This window comes from Mauremys mutica, chromosome 14 (genome assembly GCF_020497125.1).
Source record: "Mauremys mutica isolate MM-2020 ecotype Southern chromosome 14, ASM2049712v1, whole genome shotgun sequence".
NCBI classification, from domain to species: domain Eukaryota; kingdom Metazoa; phylum Chordata; order Testudines; family Geoemydidae; genus Mauremys; species Mauremys mutica.
In genome coordinates, this window is record NC_059085.1 from 5,569,575 (window position 1) to 5,588,396 (window position 18,822).

The 18,822-nt window shown below is 47.8% G+C and overlaps 1 protein-coding gene across 1 annotated transcript in view; it reads left to right on the forward strand.

Annotated features, from left to right (window-relative positions):
• VAC14 (VAC14 component of PIKFYVE complex) overlaps positions 1–18,822 on the forward strand; it is a 203,216-nt gene that overhangs the window by 103,197 nt on the left and 81,197 nt on the right. The window contains exon 14 of the mRNA XM_044986779.1: positions 7,372–7,504. Within this exon, the coding sequence (XP_044842714.1) occupies positions 7,372–7,504 (133 nt within the window). The remainder of the gene's footprint in view (positions 1–7,371; positions 7,505–18,822) is intronic.

Genomic DNA, 18,822 nt, shown 5'->3' on the forward strand with positions numbered 1-18,822 from the left:
AAGCGCGGGGCTCAAGAGGGCGCCAGAGCCAGCCCTACGAATACCTTAAGGCAAAAAAATTCTGACAGCGGTGCCCGTGGGCGTGCACACACCTAGAATGGAATGGACATAAGCAACACGTCTCGAAGAACAACAGTTATGAAAGGTAGGTAACCGTTTTTTCTTCCAAACAGCTGACCATTGCAAATACCATGTGTCTTTTCTAAGTGCCTTTTCTTTGATTTGCATGCGCAAATCAGCAGGGGGAAGAAGTGCTTTAAAGCTGGTGTGGCCATTGTTGCAGGGATTTTGCAGCTTTACAGTTCAAATGAGCTGTTTGACATTATGTACCGAGAATCTGGAAAGTGAGCTCAGAGCCTCATCTGGGCTGGGTTTCTCCAGATACTTTCTGGAGAGCTGAGAATGTGCACTCTGCCTGCAGTTCTAATTCTGCGTTCTTCAGGTCTTGCAGAGTCACTCCTTTCAAGGGGAAGATGTGCTTCCCACACCTCTTCGTTTTGTTCCTTCTGCAATGAAGGAGCTGTATGCCCCATCATTCCTACTTTCCTTCCAGCCATCAGCACTTATCCAAAGTGGTTATAAGGATCACGTCTGGTCATGAACTCTTCAGAGCTGCAACTTCCTTTTCCATCCTACACTACTCATCCTGTGTCGAGGGTGCAGATGCTTCAGCTCTCTGGTGAAAGGTCTGGGATTTTTCTTGAATCCCATTTAGGAACTATGTCAAGAGAAGATTTAGGATTTTACTGTGTCCCAGGGAGACTTCTCAGCCAAGCTTTGGGAGAGAGGAGGAGAAGAGTACAGGGTCTGCACCCATGTTAAATGCCTACACTCTTCATTTTGGTCCACAAGAACATTGGATGTTCCCGTTTGTTCTAATTAATGCCACTGAAGCCAAGCTCTAGGGCTGGTGTTTGCAGCGCGTATGAGCAGAGACGGTTCTTCACACAGCTACCCACACTCCCGCCAAAGAGCAGCGAAGCGTTTGTGTTCTTTGTTGTCTGCATCATGATCAGTAAGTTAGCAGCCGATCTGGCAGGTTACAAATCTGCAAAGTCTAGGCTTTAAAAAAAAAAAAGAAATAGTGTAAACTTCAATTAATTAATCCACAGTTTTCTTAACACCTCTTCCCGCCTGTGTCTCACGCATCTTCATATAAATACTGGAGTGCTGATCCTAGGATTTTATTGCTCTGGAATGTGCAAGCACCTTGCGGTGACAGAAGGTGAGTGGGAAGGCCATGGAGTTAGAATAGCACTGAAACCATAGTATGAATGAGATCTTGGGTGGTAGGTGGGTAGTTCTGTGGGGATATGGCTTTGCCTTCTCTAACCTTGTTAGCTCACATCTTGTTTCCATGTAGCAATCTTGTAGGTCCATGAAGCTCTCCATATACAAAGCTTGTGAACTCTGTCATGGTGGGGACACACCTTTTTTGGGAACCATTCAGGCGAAGTGCCACCTTTCTCCAAACACACCTTTGTGAAAACACTATCCAATCTGCTTCAGTTGCAGTGCTTCTAAATTGATATGTAATTCCAGGCTGGAAAGTGTTTGATCTTTGGTTTGCGGGATGAAGGAACGTACCTGAAAGTAAACGAAATCTCATAGCACGTAGGTTGTTTTCAGCTCTATGGGATGTCTTCTCTGGCTGTGGAGCTATGGCCATCTTGTAGTCCACTTAGATTGTAAGACCCTTGGGGCAGGGACTGTTTGTGCAGCGCCTTGCACAATGGGTCCTGATCCGTGACTAGGGCTCCTAGGTGCTCTGGAAATACAAATAATAAACAGGAATAGGCTGCTGCATGTTTGGGGTTCGCTGTAGAGCTAAGCACAGCAAGGTGGCCTGGGGAGGGGACTAAAAATTAGAGGCAGGGCAGCTAATGAAATAAGTAGCTGGCAAGAAGAACTCCAATGGTTTAACTTTATGGCAGTATTTAAAGACATCTCAGAGAGGCACGTGGCTGATTGCTGGCTGGGAATGCTTAGGATGCAATGAAGCTCCACCGCAGTGGAGTTGGAAGAGCCAACTGAACCTGTAAGTCTCTGAAAACTAATTGTGAAAATAACCTTCATGTACAGAGCTTATACAATGCCTGTCAGAAAACCCTACAACTTTCCAAATGAAGCCCCCCAGAGAGGGCTACCAAGAATTAAAGGGAGCATGGGAGGAAGGTATTGATCCAACAGTGCTCTGCTTGAGTAAGCTCAGGATATTCTCTAATGGGAATGTGCTGTTGTTCAGTACCCATCTGTTCCACCAATGTGTAAAGTGAGAGTGCCCTTCCCTTTCTGGTTCAGTCACAGTGCTCCTAGACACAAGGGGTCTCTTGCTATTTATTGACAAACAGACCTTTTTCATTGAAAAGTTCCAAGAGAAGAATGCGAGGTCTTTTCAGCTCTTTGGCCGTGTACAGCTGTAATACTACATTTTTCAAAATTTGCCTTTGCTCCCAACCTGGCATCTTCATATTTCTCCCCCTGCAAGAAAGAAGCTGAAGCTGGGGTAGCTCTTTTTTGTCCAAAATTATGGTTGATATATTCTATAGCTATTGACATTTTTTTGCATAGGTTTAGGTTGCTGAGAGAAATCCAGTGCAGTTTTGGATAAACACATAATTAAGCACTGAAAGACCTTGATACCTCTGCTTCCCCACCCCTGAAATGGGAGATGACTTCCCCTTTTTCTCCATGTTGTCATGGACTTTTTAGCCTAACTGCACATAGGTGCTTCTTCCCTTCTCCCTCCTGATCAGCATTTCGGATGCTCTTCCCCTGGAGGCACTGGCACACCCGACCTTACTTGGATTCCTAGGGGAAAACTGGACCAGTATTTGGATCTCAGTGGCTCTGCAGAACGCAGATAAAGGGCAAATGCTTGATGGTGATGCTTGCATGCATAAGGCTGAGCTGACTGTCGATGTACCATGGGAGAACCATTCCTTCTTGATCTCAAATTTTGCTGCAACATGGGGAGGGAGTTTCTCAGTCACTAGCAACCAAGTCCTGCAATCCCACAACAGAACCCTCTCACCAAATAAAACATTACAATGCTTCTGTGCTCACATCTCTCCTCTACGGCTGTGCGACCTGGCCACCATACAAATAGCATATCAAACAGCTAGAGGCCTTCCATATGCGGTCTCTGCGCCATTATGGGGAGCCACTGGCAAGACAAAATTACCCACCTGAAGGTTCTCCAAACGTCAAATGCCACAAGCATCAAGACCTTGCTGGTAAAAACCCAGCTATGCTGGGTTGGACATGCCATTCGGATGCCTGAATATCGACTGCCCAGAAAAATTTTCTGTGGAGAATTAGCACAAGGACATGGGAATCAAGGCTGCCCCAGAAAGCACTACCAGGACAGCATGAAGAACAGCACACACGGTGGTGCAATAAAACGGGATAATCTCAAGAAGGCTGCATTACATAGATCAGCCTAGCGACATACAACACTAAGACATAGATGGGCCTTGCATTGAGAGTCAAAGATCAGACCGTAGTTTGTTCCTTTCTTGTGGAAGGGAGCCCTGTATCTGGAGGCCTGCTGCTGAGAGAGATCACTTCCCAGCAAAGGCTCGTTGTGTCCTTGACACTGTCCGTTCCGGGGGTGCTGGAGGAACTCAGCAGACATGGTCATGAGGAGAGAGAAGCCCCCTCTAAGAAGGGTCTGACCTTTAGGTCCAAATTTCTGCCTGAGCAGGTGAAGAGATGAGGGCCTGATGGGGATGGAGTATGGTTGGGGAAAATCCTGCCTCAGTGGGTGGAGCTGGCATGATCAAGGGCATCCACTTTCAAGCTTCCAGAACCCCAACTGTCAACCTCTCTGGTGCTGAAACACGTGTCTGTCTCCATCCTGACTGGGTTTTTTCCAGGCTGCACAGCTCCCTGCCTCCTCGCTGGTTCTCCAGCAAGTGAGACTGTCTCAGCAGGCCTGCTTTGCCTTCGGAGGTTATAAACAGCATAATTTCCCATAGGTACCGCACATTTTCTAAGCAAGCACATTTATTCTTAAGGTGAAAGCATTAGACAAAAGATATTACAACAATAAAAGAATTTACATACATGTTAATTAGCTTACCAGAGATCACCCTAACTCCAGCAAGGGCTCTGGCAGGTGATCAGTCCTTCAAACCCCACCAAGGCATTTTCTGTGGCCACAAGTTCATGTCCGCTCTTAATTCAGAACAAGCACCCCCATGAATAGGTCAAGTCCTTCCAAACCCTCCCAGGAATGATTGGGGCCCCTTTAGACAGAAGGTCCAGTCCGTTTGCTGGATCTGAAAGCTGGCCCTGAGTCAGTTAAAACTCAAGCTATTTATCCAAAAGTCCTTTCTTTGTTGGTCTCTGAGAATCCACTCTGAACCAATATAAGTAGCCTCTCCAGAGGAGTTACACCCTGCGTGAATTTGCTCAATCACCTCAACCCCACTGTCCTTAGCTCCTGGAGGATTGCAGTCCCCATGCCCCATGGAATTACATACAATCCCTGGCCCACAATGATACGCAAACATCATTCAATAAGGCTTGTCCAAGATATTGCAGGGACTTGTCGTGCCTGTCACAGGGTGCTCTGCCCGTTTAAAGCTTTGGCGACTGCTGCTAGGACTCTAATTTGGATCCGGTAATGAACAGCTACTCAGTGCGGTCTGCAGAGCACTGGGGTGACACACTGTGTTTAAAGATGGGCTGCTGCATATGTTTCTATTTTGTATCTCCTGTGAACAAGGAGGAACAGCTGTACTGGCTATATGGAGGGTATGGATATATTTCTGCTCTGGTTAATGTATTCACTTGAACACACGCACCTTTGTACTGGAATATTTTGTTTTGCCAATCTAGCTTTTTTTTTTTTTTAATCTGAATCATTTTACCTGCAGCTGAGAGGGAATACACTGCTGTGGTTAGCACTTGCTTTCTGGGAGCTGGCCATTCAAGGTTATTTGAGAGTGTGGGCTGGGATTTCAAAGCCCCCTAAGGGAATGGGTGAAATTCAATGGGAATAGATGCCTGATTCCCCTAGTTTCCTCTGCACATCCCAGCCATGTTGGTGTCTCATTTCATTTCCCCCTGGGATTTGTATGTGTTTAGCTTTTGCCAGCTGGGAGGCTGAACGTTACCCACTTGTGCCAAAATCTGGATCACTGGCATGGAGACCATGCTGGCCCAACAAGAAACCATTCAGTAAATTTTCAGTCTTACTTTTCACTATGCTTTTAATTGGGAACACCATGACCTGATGACCAACTCCCAGCTCAGTACAAATGGATTAAAAAAATCAAACTCTAAGTTATCATTCGATCTGTTGAGAAATACCGAAGACTTTGCTCCTGGCTCTGGATGGGCTCTTTAGTGGTGCCCAGCTGTATCATTATGGCTCTCTCCCTCTCTCACAGCAATTCTTAATTACTTCTACTAGTAATTAAATAAATTAAGTAGATACCTTAGTTCCATCACTTGAAAGCAGTCGGTATTGGACAACTTCTCTGAGGTTGAAGTTTCTGTTTCTGGGGTGAAATTGTCTTAAACACTGTCTGTCTGGGTATCCTGAACTAGGAAGTGCATTTGTCACGCCTCTCCAGCTAACTGGCATGCCAACACCCTTACACAGTTCAGTTAACATGCAAATAGTATCTTATCAAGTTATCACTTGTCTCTCAGTGAGATTAGGCTATGTGAATTGAGGCTTCTAATTCTCTTACAAGTGTGTAAAACCGCTGACCCATAGGGTTGTAAAGTAATGGTGCCCATGGTAATAACTTGACAATGCTAATAAATTATTATAGTAACACCTGAAGCCCCAAATAGAGATTGGGGCCCAGTGTGTTAAGAGCTGTACAGACACTCAGTAGAAGACAGGACTTGCCACGGAGAGCCTGTCTCAGCAGGTTAAGGGCAGAGCCCAGGGGTGCCGGAGTCCTGGGGAGGGGCCTCAGCCAGAAGAGGCGGGGCCTCAAGATTTAAAGGCCCTGGGGCACCAGCTGTGGCTGGGAACTCCCAGGGGGCTCCCAGCTGCAGAGGTGGCTGGTAGCCCCTGGGGCGAACTAAAGGGCCCGAGGCTCCAGCCTCGCAGCCCTTTAAATGCTGGCCTAGCTTTGGCAGGCAGGATTTAAAGGGCTCCTCCGGGCTTCCCGCCACAGCGGGGAGCTTGGAGGAGCCCTTTAAATCCCATCCCCAGCCCGGACGCTGGAGCTGCGGGCCGGGGCCAGGATTTAAAGGGCTCCTCCGAGTTCCCCGCCGCCCAACCACCATGGCGGGCCGGGGCCAGGATTTAAAGGGCTCCTCTGACTTCCCCGCCGCCCGACCGCCGTGGCGGGCCGGGGACGGCATTTAAAGGGCTCCTGCAGGCTTCCGGCTGCAGCGGGAAGCTCGGAGGAGCGCTTTAAATTCCAGCCCCAGCCTGGCCGCTGGAGCTGCGGGCTGGGATTTAAAGGGCTTGGGTCTCCCTGACCCAAGCCCTTTAAATCTCTGCCGCAGAAGCCGATGCGGTTTGGCATGGCGTACCGGCTCTTGCTGGTACGCCGTACCGGCTTACTTTCACCTCTGGCAGAGCCCGACGTGAAGTGCGCTATCCACTGGGCTGCACTGCCTCTATGCTCACTACTAACCTCTTTGCTTTTGATCACCAAATGAAAGTATCTTTCTGATGCACATTTCCCCACACACCTACCTTGTCTCCCAACAAATTCCCTGTAAAGAGGAAAAGGAAAAGTCCTTAATAAAGGCACTTGTAAATCAGTGTTCAATTCGGGCTTGCCAGTTAGTAGTTCATAGGATTACACTTTGTGATCACCAAATGCTGCAACTTGAGCTGTGTTCACTAGTGCCAGACCTTGGCGTGAAACTTCCTGAAGGAGAACGTAAAGAAATGAAATCAGCAGCACAAGGAATATCTTCATTAATTCAGTTCCTGCGCTAAGCCCTGGCTCAGCTACTTGAATGAATTATCTATTCAAAGTGGCAGTGTGTGTGTGTGTGTGGGGCGGAGGGGTATGTGTACTGGTGTGTAGAATCACAGTAAAAATAAAGCTTAGACTACATGGAGAGCTGATAGTTTTTGCATCGATTTAACTATATCTGTTTAGAAACTGACCCACATAAATCTGTGTAACCTCCTGTGTGGATGCGGTTATCTTGGTATAAAGGTACCAGAGATTTATGGGAATAAGCTACATAGATATAAGTACCTCACGGAAAGACCATTGGATCTTGCCTTAAATCCTCTACCTGACTCTCTGCCACTCTCCTTCCCCCACCCTGACAGGTTCATGCCAGAAGAGTCAATGCATGTCACATGGACAGAATTCCAATTCAAAGCCAGCTGCACTTGTGACTGTGTTCAGTAACTTGCTCTCCTTCCCCCTCCAGGTATGAAAGGCATGGAGTGCTCCCCCTCCACCCCCACCATGAACTCCTACTTCTACAAATTCATGATCAACCTCCTCAAGAGATTCAGCAGTGAGCGGAAGCTGCTGGAGACCAGAGGAGCATTCATCATCAGGTCAGAACACCAGCTTTCTCAGACCACAGCTTATGTTAAGAACATCTTCCTTCTAGGTGCTATGTGCCATTTTAGCCTAACGCTTGCCTGGTTCTTTGTGGTCAAAGACCTCTCTGCAAGCCATCTTTGTTTGCCAGTCATTGCAGTTGATATTTTTAAAGCAAATGAATTAATTTTTCACATGTTGAGACACCATATTTTTCACTCCTATCCCCTGAGGTTAAATATTTCCTAATTAAGCTCTTGTTTCAGATCCTATCTTGCTGAGAAACTAACAAAACAGTGGGAGTATGAAACAGGCTATTCTGTGGGTGTGTGGACCCTCTTTCTTCAGCTGGTGCAGGGTACAGTGTGGTGTAGTATTTGTGTGCGTTGATAATCCGTTCAGAGTGTTGTCAGTGAGATGTGTACACTCAACAATTGGCACCGCCTGGTAAAACTGGTCACTTTGAGAGAGCTTTTAACTGGGAAGGCGAACGGAACTGTGGAATCGGTGTCTTGGTCTCCTGTGTGGTTTGATTTCTGTTTCCAAGGAGCTGTGATTAAGTGGTGGATACTGGAAAAACATGCTTTGTGACAGACTGCTGGCAGTATGTAATCCTTAACACAGCGGATCTGGGGCGGGGGCAGCAAATTCTGCTGTGCTTGCTCAGAAATAATCAATGTGACGGTCACAGGGGAAGCAAAGGGGAAATTCAGTGGGGGTTGAGCCCAGTTGTGCAGTATCATGGAGGTATGCTCGAACTGAGCACCGAATGAGCCTGGCTATTGAATCCCATGGAACTCCCTCTTCCAGGGCAAGAGGAGGTCAGAGGCGGACTGGATGGATGGAATAATTACGAAAGGTCCAGGGTTAAGTATTAACCGTATCGCTTACAAGGAGTGTAGTGATCAGAGGCTGCAGTACTAGTTAGCATGCTGCACATGCACACCTAACCCTTATGTTTGCAAAGAAAACCTTCAAGGTGTGTCTAACGGCAGCGATGTCTGCCTGAGTCTGCAGACAGCCTGAAACAGAGGAGAGGAAAGAGTTCCCCCATTCATTTCACGGAGGAGTTAGGGTTTGAAGTTGCCATTAGATCTCAGTGTTAAATATTCCTGCTAAAACAATTAGCAGTGAAACGTCCATGTACACCGAGATTGTGGGTGGGGCATGAGTGCCACCACTCTTTCCCCAGCAGGGGGAAGGTCTGTAAGATTTTTTTCACCTCTCCCCATATATCCCCCACTCCATGCTTATATTACACCTCAGTTCCACTAGGTGTCTGATCTCAAGAGTCACAGGAGAAACTCATTTCCCAAAGCCTAGGTTGGCATGTGCTAATGGCCTTCTCCTGTAGACATTTATACTATGAGGGATTTTTGTAACAGCAAGTGCTTTCTCTCTTCCCTGCCTTCTGCAAATGGGAACACGAGACCTGCCATGGTCTGTGTGCACTGTGCTTGAGAGGGAGCGGCAGAATGGTCCGGTTTCTGATTAGAGGGCCAGGGCCTGCGTGGCACAGTAGAGAACTATGCCTGGGTCTCATTCTGGTTTGGGGGCTGTACAATTTCCTGCCAGACATTCCTCTGAACTACGGTCAGCTGGGCTACTTTGCGTGGGGCAAATGGCCTGGGGACCAAAGGTTCCTGCAGCTGGGCTTGCTGGGCCGTTTCCCAACAGAGATGAAATTGGGCCAAGCCATGGCAGTTTAACGTGCCAGTGCTTTTCATGCTGGCTTGTGGCTCCAGAATCCAACCTTCCAATTAACAGAGAAATGAAGTCTCCAGCCCTAATGGCAATGAAGAATATGTTCACAATGTGACTCCCGTAACCGATACAGTGATGACTCCCTGAGTCTGCATGCAGCATGATGCAATAGCTTGGAGAGGTATGAACTGCCTCATTGATCTCAGGAGGTGTTAATTCTTGAGCTTAATATGGGCAGTTTCAATGCCAGTATTAACTTTCACTGGTTTAAAGCAAGTGAGAAAAGAGGAGGAGGAGGAGGGAGATGTGACGTTGCACTCTATATGATTTTATAAAAATATGCTAATGAGTGAATATAATGTAACTGAAATATGCTTCATGCAAAAGGTCTCTTGTAAGGTATCATTACAAAGCTTATAATCTACTGGGTGGGGTCATCCTGTTTCTTTAAATGTCTGTCTCTTGTATCTAAAACTAGAAATATGAACTATAACTCTGAGGGCCTATTGTAATTATGCAAAGTGTGGGCCATTAATGGTGGTTTGGAATCTTGATGGCTCCCATCAACCAGGACAATTGATTGTGGATGGCTCTGTTTGCAGCCAGGCCTTCCTGTGAGTCAGGCTGGGAGGAATGAAGGCTTGGGTGTCTTACAGTGACATGTGATCATGTCACCTGAACTGGAATCCATCTTTAACCTGGTGCTTTTCCATTGAGAAGGAGGGGTGGGAACCCAGGGAGGGACAAAGGATTCCCTGCCTTATGCAAAAGAGATATAAGTGAGTGGAACAGAACAAAGGGGGAGGAGCCATCATGGGGAATCCCCTAGCTACCACCTGAGCTGGAACAAGGGCTGTACCGGGGAAAGAATTGTGCCCAGACTAGGAAGGAGTCTAGTCTGAGAAAAGAAACTTACTGAAACATCTCTAAGGGGGAGATTTGAGCTGTATTCAGTTGTATTACCGTATTAGATTTAGGTTTGTGTGTGTTATTTTATTTTACTTGGTAATTCACTTTGTTGTGTCTGTTACTACCTGGAACCACTTAAATCCTACTTTCTGTATTTAATAAGATCACTTTTTACTTATTAATTAACCCAGAATATGTATTCATACTTGGGCGGGGGGGGGAGAACACCTGTGCTTATCTTTCCATCCGTGTTTTAGAGGGTGAACAATTTGGGTTTACCTTGTATAAGCTTTATACAGGGTAAAAGGTATTTATTTGGGTTTAGACCCCACTGGGATTTGGGCATCTGAGTGTTAGACAAGAACACTTCTGTAAGCTGCTTTCAGTTAAGTCTGCAGCTTTGAGGCACGTGGTTCAGACCCTGGGTCTGTGCTGGAGCAGACGGTCGCGTCTGGCTCACAGGACAGGGTGCTGGAGTCCCAAGCTGGCAGGGAAAGCAGGGGCAGAAGTAATCTTGGCACATCAGGTGGCAGCTCCCAAGGGGGGTTCTGTGATCTAACCCATCACAGAAGAGTTTGCTGGACTGTCAGTATTTGATCTGTTGTCACCAAGACCCATAGATCATAGGAACCACTGGTGCTATCTTCAGTGCAGTCTTTTCAGATTGTCTTCAGTGTATTTGTTCCAACTATTTTCTTAAGTAGAGCCAGTTGCTTGACTATAATTGTGGTTTGATATTAAAAATGTTCAAGAAACCAAATAACCAAGCCTTAGCCCAGTGGTTTTTCAATCTTTTTTCATTTGCAGACCCCTACAAAATGGAGGCGAGGACCATTTGGAAATCTTTGATGTAGTCTGCAGACCCACAGGGGTCCGTGGACCACAGGTGGAAAACCACTGCCTTCGCCAATTTTATTGTCTAACGACAAATCTTTACAATACAGAAAGCAACAAGTTAATACTTTTCCAATCCTCGTGGGAAGCTGTTCTCTTGCAGTTTCAGTTCATCCTGCACAGAAGTTGTGCTCCAAAGTAAGCATTCAGACTAGCACTATTTGTAGTGGAGAGCTCTCTATTCGTCCAATAGATTCATAGATTCTAGGACTGGAAGGGACCGTAAGAGTCTTCGAGTCCAGTCCCCTGCCCTCATGGCAGGACCAAATACTGTCTAGACCATCCCTGATAGACATTTATCTAACCTACTCTTAAATATCTCCAGAGATGGAGATTCCACAACCTCCCTAGGCAATTTATTCCAGTGTTTAACCACCCTGACAGTTAGGAACTTTTTCCTAATGTCCAACCTAAACCTCCCTTGCTGCAGTTTAAGCCCGTTGCTTCTTGCTCTATCCTTAGAGGCTAAGGTGAACAAGTTTTCTCCCTCCTCCTGAGGACACCCTTTTAGATACCTGAAAACTGCTATCATGTCCCCTCTTAGTCTTCTCTTTTCCAAACTAAACAAACCCAAAACTTGTTTTGATAAAGTTACTTTTTTTTTTCTTATGCATCCACCATAGTTACGGCAGTTTTATTTAGCTAATAACTTTTTTCAAAATGCTGCTTTAGTGTCTTTTTAGTTGAATTCCAATTTCCATCCAAATGCAGTTAGACACAAATCACAAGTAAAAGATTAATCATCTAGTAAACAAGGAATGTGTCGTTCACATTTTCTAACAAAATAAAAATGTAAGAATTAAGAATCTGAATAAATGTATTTTAAGCTATATGACTGCTAACATAAATGAGCACATACAGTGCCTCCTCCTTGTTAGCAAAAAGCAGTACCAAATTTCATGTAATGACTCTCTTTAGCTGCAAATCAACATAGGTCACCAGCCTATGAAAATCAACTTTTCTTTAGAAAAACAATTAAAAAGCTCAAATGCAAAGCACGATTAAAATCTATGATTTAAGGTTTCCTGCTTGTTGATTAAAATCAAAGCTCTAGATTTCTTTGATTTGAATCAACCCGCCCTGGACTGAGAAGGCTGTCTGACCACCGGATCTACTGCTGGTCAAAAGCTCCCAAAGGGAAGACCCACAGGCACCAGAACCCAGGCAGACCTCTTGATAGTGAGCATAGTTGATCCACAGGGCACGGTAGCCCCTGCCCTGAGAATGGGGAAGGTATAGGGATGCACTCAGACACAGGAGAAAGGTGTGCCACTCGCTCCAGAACCAAGACATCACGGCGCTAGGAAGGGCTAGTGCAAACTTATACACGAGGCCTGAGAGAATGTACGAAAGCAGTCAGGAACTTGTGCTCCACCTCACGATAAGCAGGTTCTCCTGTGTTAGAACGTGAGAAGGATTCCCTGCCCCAGCTCTCAAGCCCAATTTCTCTCCCCTTCTGATCTATATTATTATTTGGGTTCCAGCAGCCCCCAGCAGAGCTCCGTTGTGCCTGGCGAGGGACTAGGCAAAGGAAGATAGATTGTTTTCCCATCTGTGAAATGAGGATAAAGGGCCAGAGACTGAAATCCACCAATCAGCTCTTTACCTTGTTTTCCTTTATCCACCTATTCCTTCCTCATCTTTTTTGTTTTGGGTTTCACGTTCCAAGTACTAGTTGTGCTGTGGAGGCACATCCCAACCTGTACTGGGGGACAGAATGAACGGATCTTGTCTTGACAGGTTTTATATTTGCTAGTGCTAAAGCTGAGTTCAGTTTTGCAAAGTGTTGTGGGATACTTAGCGTGGGTGAACAGAATTGTGGGAAGAGCACAATAATTCCGTTAGCCTAACGTCTCAACACTATACATACCAAGATTAATATCGGCTGCACAATGCATGGTAAGCTGGTGTGTGTCATACATATTAATGTGCTGTGCAATACATGTGTGTTGGCTAACACTGCAGTCCAGTTCTGCACTCACTGAGCAAGCCTGCCTGTTTCTGCATAACGTGCTGGCGTCCTGCAGATGCCAGGCTGATTCTGGGGTGAAGGCAGGGTGGTAAGTTGGTACCGGAGCACGTGATGTGCAGGTGCTGGACAATCACTGACGTCCTAACATTTCTCTTACTTGCTAGTGGGCACTGGGTTATAAGGATAAACAAAGTAGTTCCCACAAGTGACTCCGTAATAGAAGATCACAGAATGGTTTCCCCATTACTGTCCTGTTGACTTCTAACCCATGGCCTGAGCTCAGGTGATCAGCGAAATAATCCTATCTTAGAAGGAGTTAAGATGCTTTCTAAACCAGTGTAAATGAAAACGCTCTGATGCAAGTAGGAATAAGCAAAGAAGCGTAACGATTATTTTAAAGTGGGCTTGGCAGTGAGCCTGAAGCGTAGTGTTCAGCTCGCGGCCCAGTGGTAGCAGTGGTTAGCAGTAAGTTAGCGTTAGCACGTAACCTTGGGTCAGACGATTTAACAATATCTATTTTGTGATAAACTGTAAGACTGTAAAGTCTTTTAGCCTGAGTTCCCTAACCGCGTTGTGTAGAGAACCTTCTGTCTGCACAGATGCTTACGGCAATTGTCGGAACCCCAACCATGGGTAGCAGAAATGGTAAGTATGAACAAGGGGCCATAGGGTCTCAGAAATAGGTCTCTCTAAGAGAATAGGTGCATAAATGGGGAATCAATCCCAACCCGTGGCAGGATCTCAGGATAGCAGGATGATGGCAACCTTAATGTTTAATCTCACCTTAAGCCAGGGGTGGGCAAACTTTTTGGCCCAAGGGCCACATCTGTGAATAGAAATTGTATGGCAGGCCATGAATACTCGCAAAATTGGGGTGGGGGTGAGGGCTCTGTTTGGAGGTGCAGGATCTGGGCTGGGGCCAGAAATGAGGGGTGCGGGAGGGGGCTCTGGGCTAGGATGGAGGGGTTTGGAGAGCAGGAGGGGGATTAAGGCTGGGTCGGGGGTTGGGGCGTGGGGAGAGGCTCAGAGGTGCAGGTTCTGGGTGGTGCATACCTCAAGCAGCTCCTAGAAGCAGTGGCATGTCCCTTCTCTGCCTCCTATGCGGAGGCGTGGCCAGGTGGTTCTGCACGCTGCCCCGTCCACAGACACCGCCCCTGCAACTCCTGGGTGCCCCTACGTGTAGGAGCTGGAGGCAGGCCATGCCACTGCTTCTGGGAGCCATGTGGAGCAGCCCTGACCCTGCTCCCCAACGGGAGCGCGAGGGCCAGATCCAGCCCGCAGGCTGTAGTTTGCCCAGCCCTGCCTTAGGGGTAACCCTGAGCCCATGGATTGGTGAGTAGACATGCAGATTCTGCTGCTGTTCTTATCTTGTTTTTCTAGTTCTAAGATTTTATTTATATTGATCGTGGTATTAATAAAACTTTGTGCATCTCAACAATCATCTTTTTAATTAATCTCCAAGTAGCCACCAAAGAACAAACCCCATTATTAGTGACGAGTGCGTGTTGCACCCCAAATTAACCATAAGGCTCCAGCCTTTTTCCTTTCTTTTTATTCCTTATCCCCCAGGCGGGGCACAGATTCTGTCTGTTTCGATTGCCTGCAGCCCCAGGTACAGCTAAAACGAAGTGTTGCTCAAGGTGCATTTCAGTGAGTTGCTGTACGCTCTTGGAACCTGGCTTGGGAGCAGAGAATGCGAACAAAATGGTTACACTTAGAAGAATATTTCCAGCTGAAGGAATAACATGAGATGACAAGGAATTGTGGGATAGAAAGCTTCAGAAAACGAAGCAGTGACTCTCCTTTTAGTGTGGCCAGTGTTGTCTGAGCTTGGCAAAGAAGGAGGTCCAAAGGGTCGGATGGAGGCTGCCAGGCAATGTCTGGAATGATCATGGTTTATTTCCTAACCCCTCTCTGGGGCTCAACAATGGCCCCTTGTAGCTGATGATTACGGAAGACTTTCACCTCTTTTCTGCTAAGTCTTCATTTGCCCCTGGAGGCTGAAGCTATGTTGTGTGTATGAAGTTCAGGGAATGTGACTCGGGTGGGTAGTTCTTCAGTGATCCTAGAGGCGAATGAATTTCTGGCAAGTCACAAGTGCAAAGCATCTTCTGCAGGACAGTCTCTGGAGTGATGTTGGCATCCACTTCTGACGGAGGGTCTTTCCTTCTTTCTGGCCAGAGGACGGGTATCATGCCTGGGTCCTGGACCTAGCAGCAAACCAGGGTGGGTACTGCTCAGTCACATTATGCCCTGGCTTCCCATGACCTCGGGAGACTGAGGAAATCAGCCCTGGAGAACTGAGCAGTCACCACGGACACAGATTAGTAACATTGCTACCTTTCCATTTCTGCAGTGCGTGGCTCCACTCCCCCATCCTTCTGCTAATGGCTTCCCCTCTATGGGGAACTTACAGGCCCATCGCTAACCCCCTTCCTGACAGAAGGGGGCATTGCTGCGGGAATACACAGAACCCAGTCTCCACTCCCCGTCCATGCAGCTCTCCTTAGGGACCTGCTTTCTTCAGAAAGTGCCTGGGGAAAGAGAGTGCAGTAAGAGGAGCTTCTTCATCTGCTCCGGGGCCCCTGTGTGCCTGAAAGGCGTGAGATCAGATCAGCAGGCTGCAGTTTAGTAAAGCCTCTTGCCTTACAACCAGGAGGCTCTCTAACTTCTGGCAGGAGCCACAGAAATACCCTCCATGTTGGCCACTTCCCACTACACCAAGTGCTGGTGGGCTCAGACATCCCCCTCTGCTGCCACCTGAGCATGCCCTGCTTTGCTCTGTGCCACCTCAAGTCCAAGGCTGGCTGGCTGCCCACAAGGCCTTCAAGGAAGCCCGAGCCTTCCACTGCTGCTCAGCGCGACCCCAGAGGCCAATCCCCCCAATTAAACACTGCCAGAACGAGGCGGGGCTTGCCCAGGCTTGTGCTAGCCAGCATGACAGATGTGCCTGGCCCAAGGGGCCAGAGACGACCTGGAGGCGGAGCTGGCTGAAAATCAGAGCTGGCTCACAGGACACTTCAGAACAGTTTGTTCCAAAATTGTCTGTACTTTGGGTTTTAGTTTAAAAAAAAAAAAAATCCCCCGTTGCCTCTCCCTCCCTCCAGCGACCAAAGGGGAAAGTGGCAGGGGGAGGGCCAGTTTTCATCCAGATGTTGCTGAATGAGAACTCAGGGCTGGCTCCACCAGGGAGGAAATCCCAAGCACAGTCACCTTAGCAGATGTGTGGTTAAAAGGTAGGCTGTTACGCGGCGCCCTGTCTGCACTAGCAGTACCTGTCATTACCAGCGCTGGGGCTGGCCCAGTGACAGCCAAGGAGAGAACTCTTCATGGGAAGAAGTCTGGTGTCGGCCCCGCCTGCACTGACTGTAGAGCGAGTGAATTTGACTCCAGCAGAGAAGGGAATGAAAGCCGAGCATTTGGGGGGCGGTGCAAGGGAGCTGTAATCGGCGTTCACTCCTACTTGTCTCCAAGGTCTAAAGAACACTTAGGAGAGAGGCCATTTTATTAAAGACTCCGCACCCCCACTGCTTCCCTGAAGGGCTGGCTGCTCCCAGTCACCACTCATCTTCCTCCCGGGAACACCTGACCTGAAATTCCTGATCTTTCTTTATACAGCCCCACCCTTGGGGAAGATGAGCCCTTTCAGGCAGCCTTTATAACCCTACAGAAGCAAAGGGCACACAGCAAACTTCAGAGTCCTTGGTGGGTCACCGTTTCACCTGGACAAGCATCTGTCTCAGCAGGTGGATCGCTTCCCTGTGGGATCTCGTTCCTCATCCAGATGTTTTCTGCTGGCATTTGAGCACCCTAAGCCCAAACCCTGTGGGATTACTGCACCTCAGGACACTGCCTCTCTCCCTCCGAACCCACAGACACTCTGCTCCTAGACGTTCTTTCATTTCAAGGGGCTGCTTTTGTTGGCCCGGACAGAAGGGTAGGAGTCACAGCAGCCTTTTGCTCACTGCTTCTCATTGCCATCCAGTGTGTGAGAGTGGCCCTGAGAAATACCAGCCTTCAGGCTAACCAGGAGAGATCGACCCTGCCTCTCTCTGCCCTAGCCTGACACGTGGCAAGGAAAGAGTCTTGCACTCACTAGCTGTGGGCTGTGCCATTGAGCAAGAACAAAATATTCATATTCAACTACTGGCTTGCTGAGATGGTTTGTAGCAGCACAAAAATGCAAAGCAGCTTCCAAAGCATCGCATTTCCCCCCGGATCCATCCAGCTATCCTTGAAGCATAAAAACAAGATGAAATCCCTTGCCACTAAAGCTCATCAGACAAGGAGTCAGGTGGGCTTCTGGGCAGCAAATGGCTCCTGGAAGTTCATCCATGCTTTCACTAAAGCATCGTAGGTAGGACGTCGCTCTAATGGGCACGCCTTAAGGCACCATGTTCTCAGGGCTGCCGTGCAGTCATCTGCTCCAGTAAAAACCTCAGGGGCATGGCTTACCCCATGTACACAGCGGTTCTCTTGCTGAGAGCCCATCTGGGGGTGTTGCTGTGTGGAGAAGTGAACCTTTCTCTACATTTCAGTGGGTTGGGGAGTGCTTGCCCTGTTCTGTTTGGCAGACTTGATGTTAACCAGGTTTGTTAGTGTGTTAAATCTAGACTCTCTAGTGGGTCCTATGTACTTGATCAGCAGTGACCCGCTAGGCCAAGAGATGGCTCCTGATTCGGCAGTTTGCCTGCCTGTGGGGAAAGGGCCCATTTACCCGCATTGTTGGAGCTCTTCACAGATGCCAGTTTTGCAGGTTCGGTAAAATTCCCCTCTGCAAAGTGCCTCTGCTCCCAAAGGAGCCCAAAGCCCTTGCCAAGCTGCAGCTCGATACTCTCCTCGGGGGTGACTGCTTTCCTCCTCCATGTGCTGCAGCAGCTGAGGACAAGAAGTGAAGATACCAATAGGAATTCAGATCCCAGCCATCGCCCCTTGGGTGGAGACGTACATCTCTCTCCCTCCTGATGGAGGGTTTTCTAGGCTGCAAAGCTCCTTGCCTATACTGCAAGTTCCCCAGCAAGTCAGACTGCCTACACAGGCTTCGCTCAGAGGCTATAAATGGTGTCATTGCCTGCAGGTATAAGGGAGCACAACAGCTTTTCCTAAGCAAGCACACTTAGTCGTAAGGTGAAAGCAGTACAGAGAAAACAAATTACAACTATAAAATAACCTATACCGGGGGTTGGCAACCTGCGGCACATGTGCCAAAGGCGGCACAGGAGCTGATTTTTAGTGGCACTCTGCTGCCAGAATATCAGGGTTGGAAGGGACCTCAGGAGGTATCTAGTCCCAACCCCCTGCTCAAAGCAGGACCAATCCCCAACTAAATCATCCCAGCCAGGGCTTTGTCAAGCCTGACCTTAAAAACCTCTAAGGATGGAGATTCCACCACCACCTCCCCAGGTAACCCATTCCAGTGCTTCCTAGTGAAAAAGTTTTTTTCCTAATATCCAACCTAAACCTCCCCCACTGCAACTTGAGACCATTACTCCTTGTTCTGTCATCTGCTACAACTGAGAACAGTCTAGATCCATCCTCTTTGGAACCCCCTTTCAGGTAACTGAAAGCAGCTATCAAATCCCCCCTCACTCTTCTCTTCTGCAGACTAAATAATCCCAGTTCCCTCAGCCTCTCCTCATAAATCATGTGCTCCAATCCCCCAATCATTTTTGTTGCCCTCCGCTGGACTCTTTCCAATTTTTCCACATCCTTCTTGTAGTGTGGGGCCCAAAACTGGACATAGTGCTCCAGATGAGGCCTCACCAATGCCGAACAGAGGGGAATGATCACATCCTTTGATCTGTTGGCAATGCCCCTACTTATACAGCCCAAAATGCCATTAGCCTTCTTGGC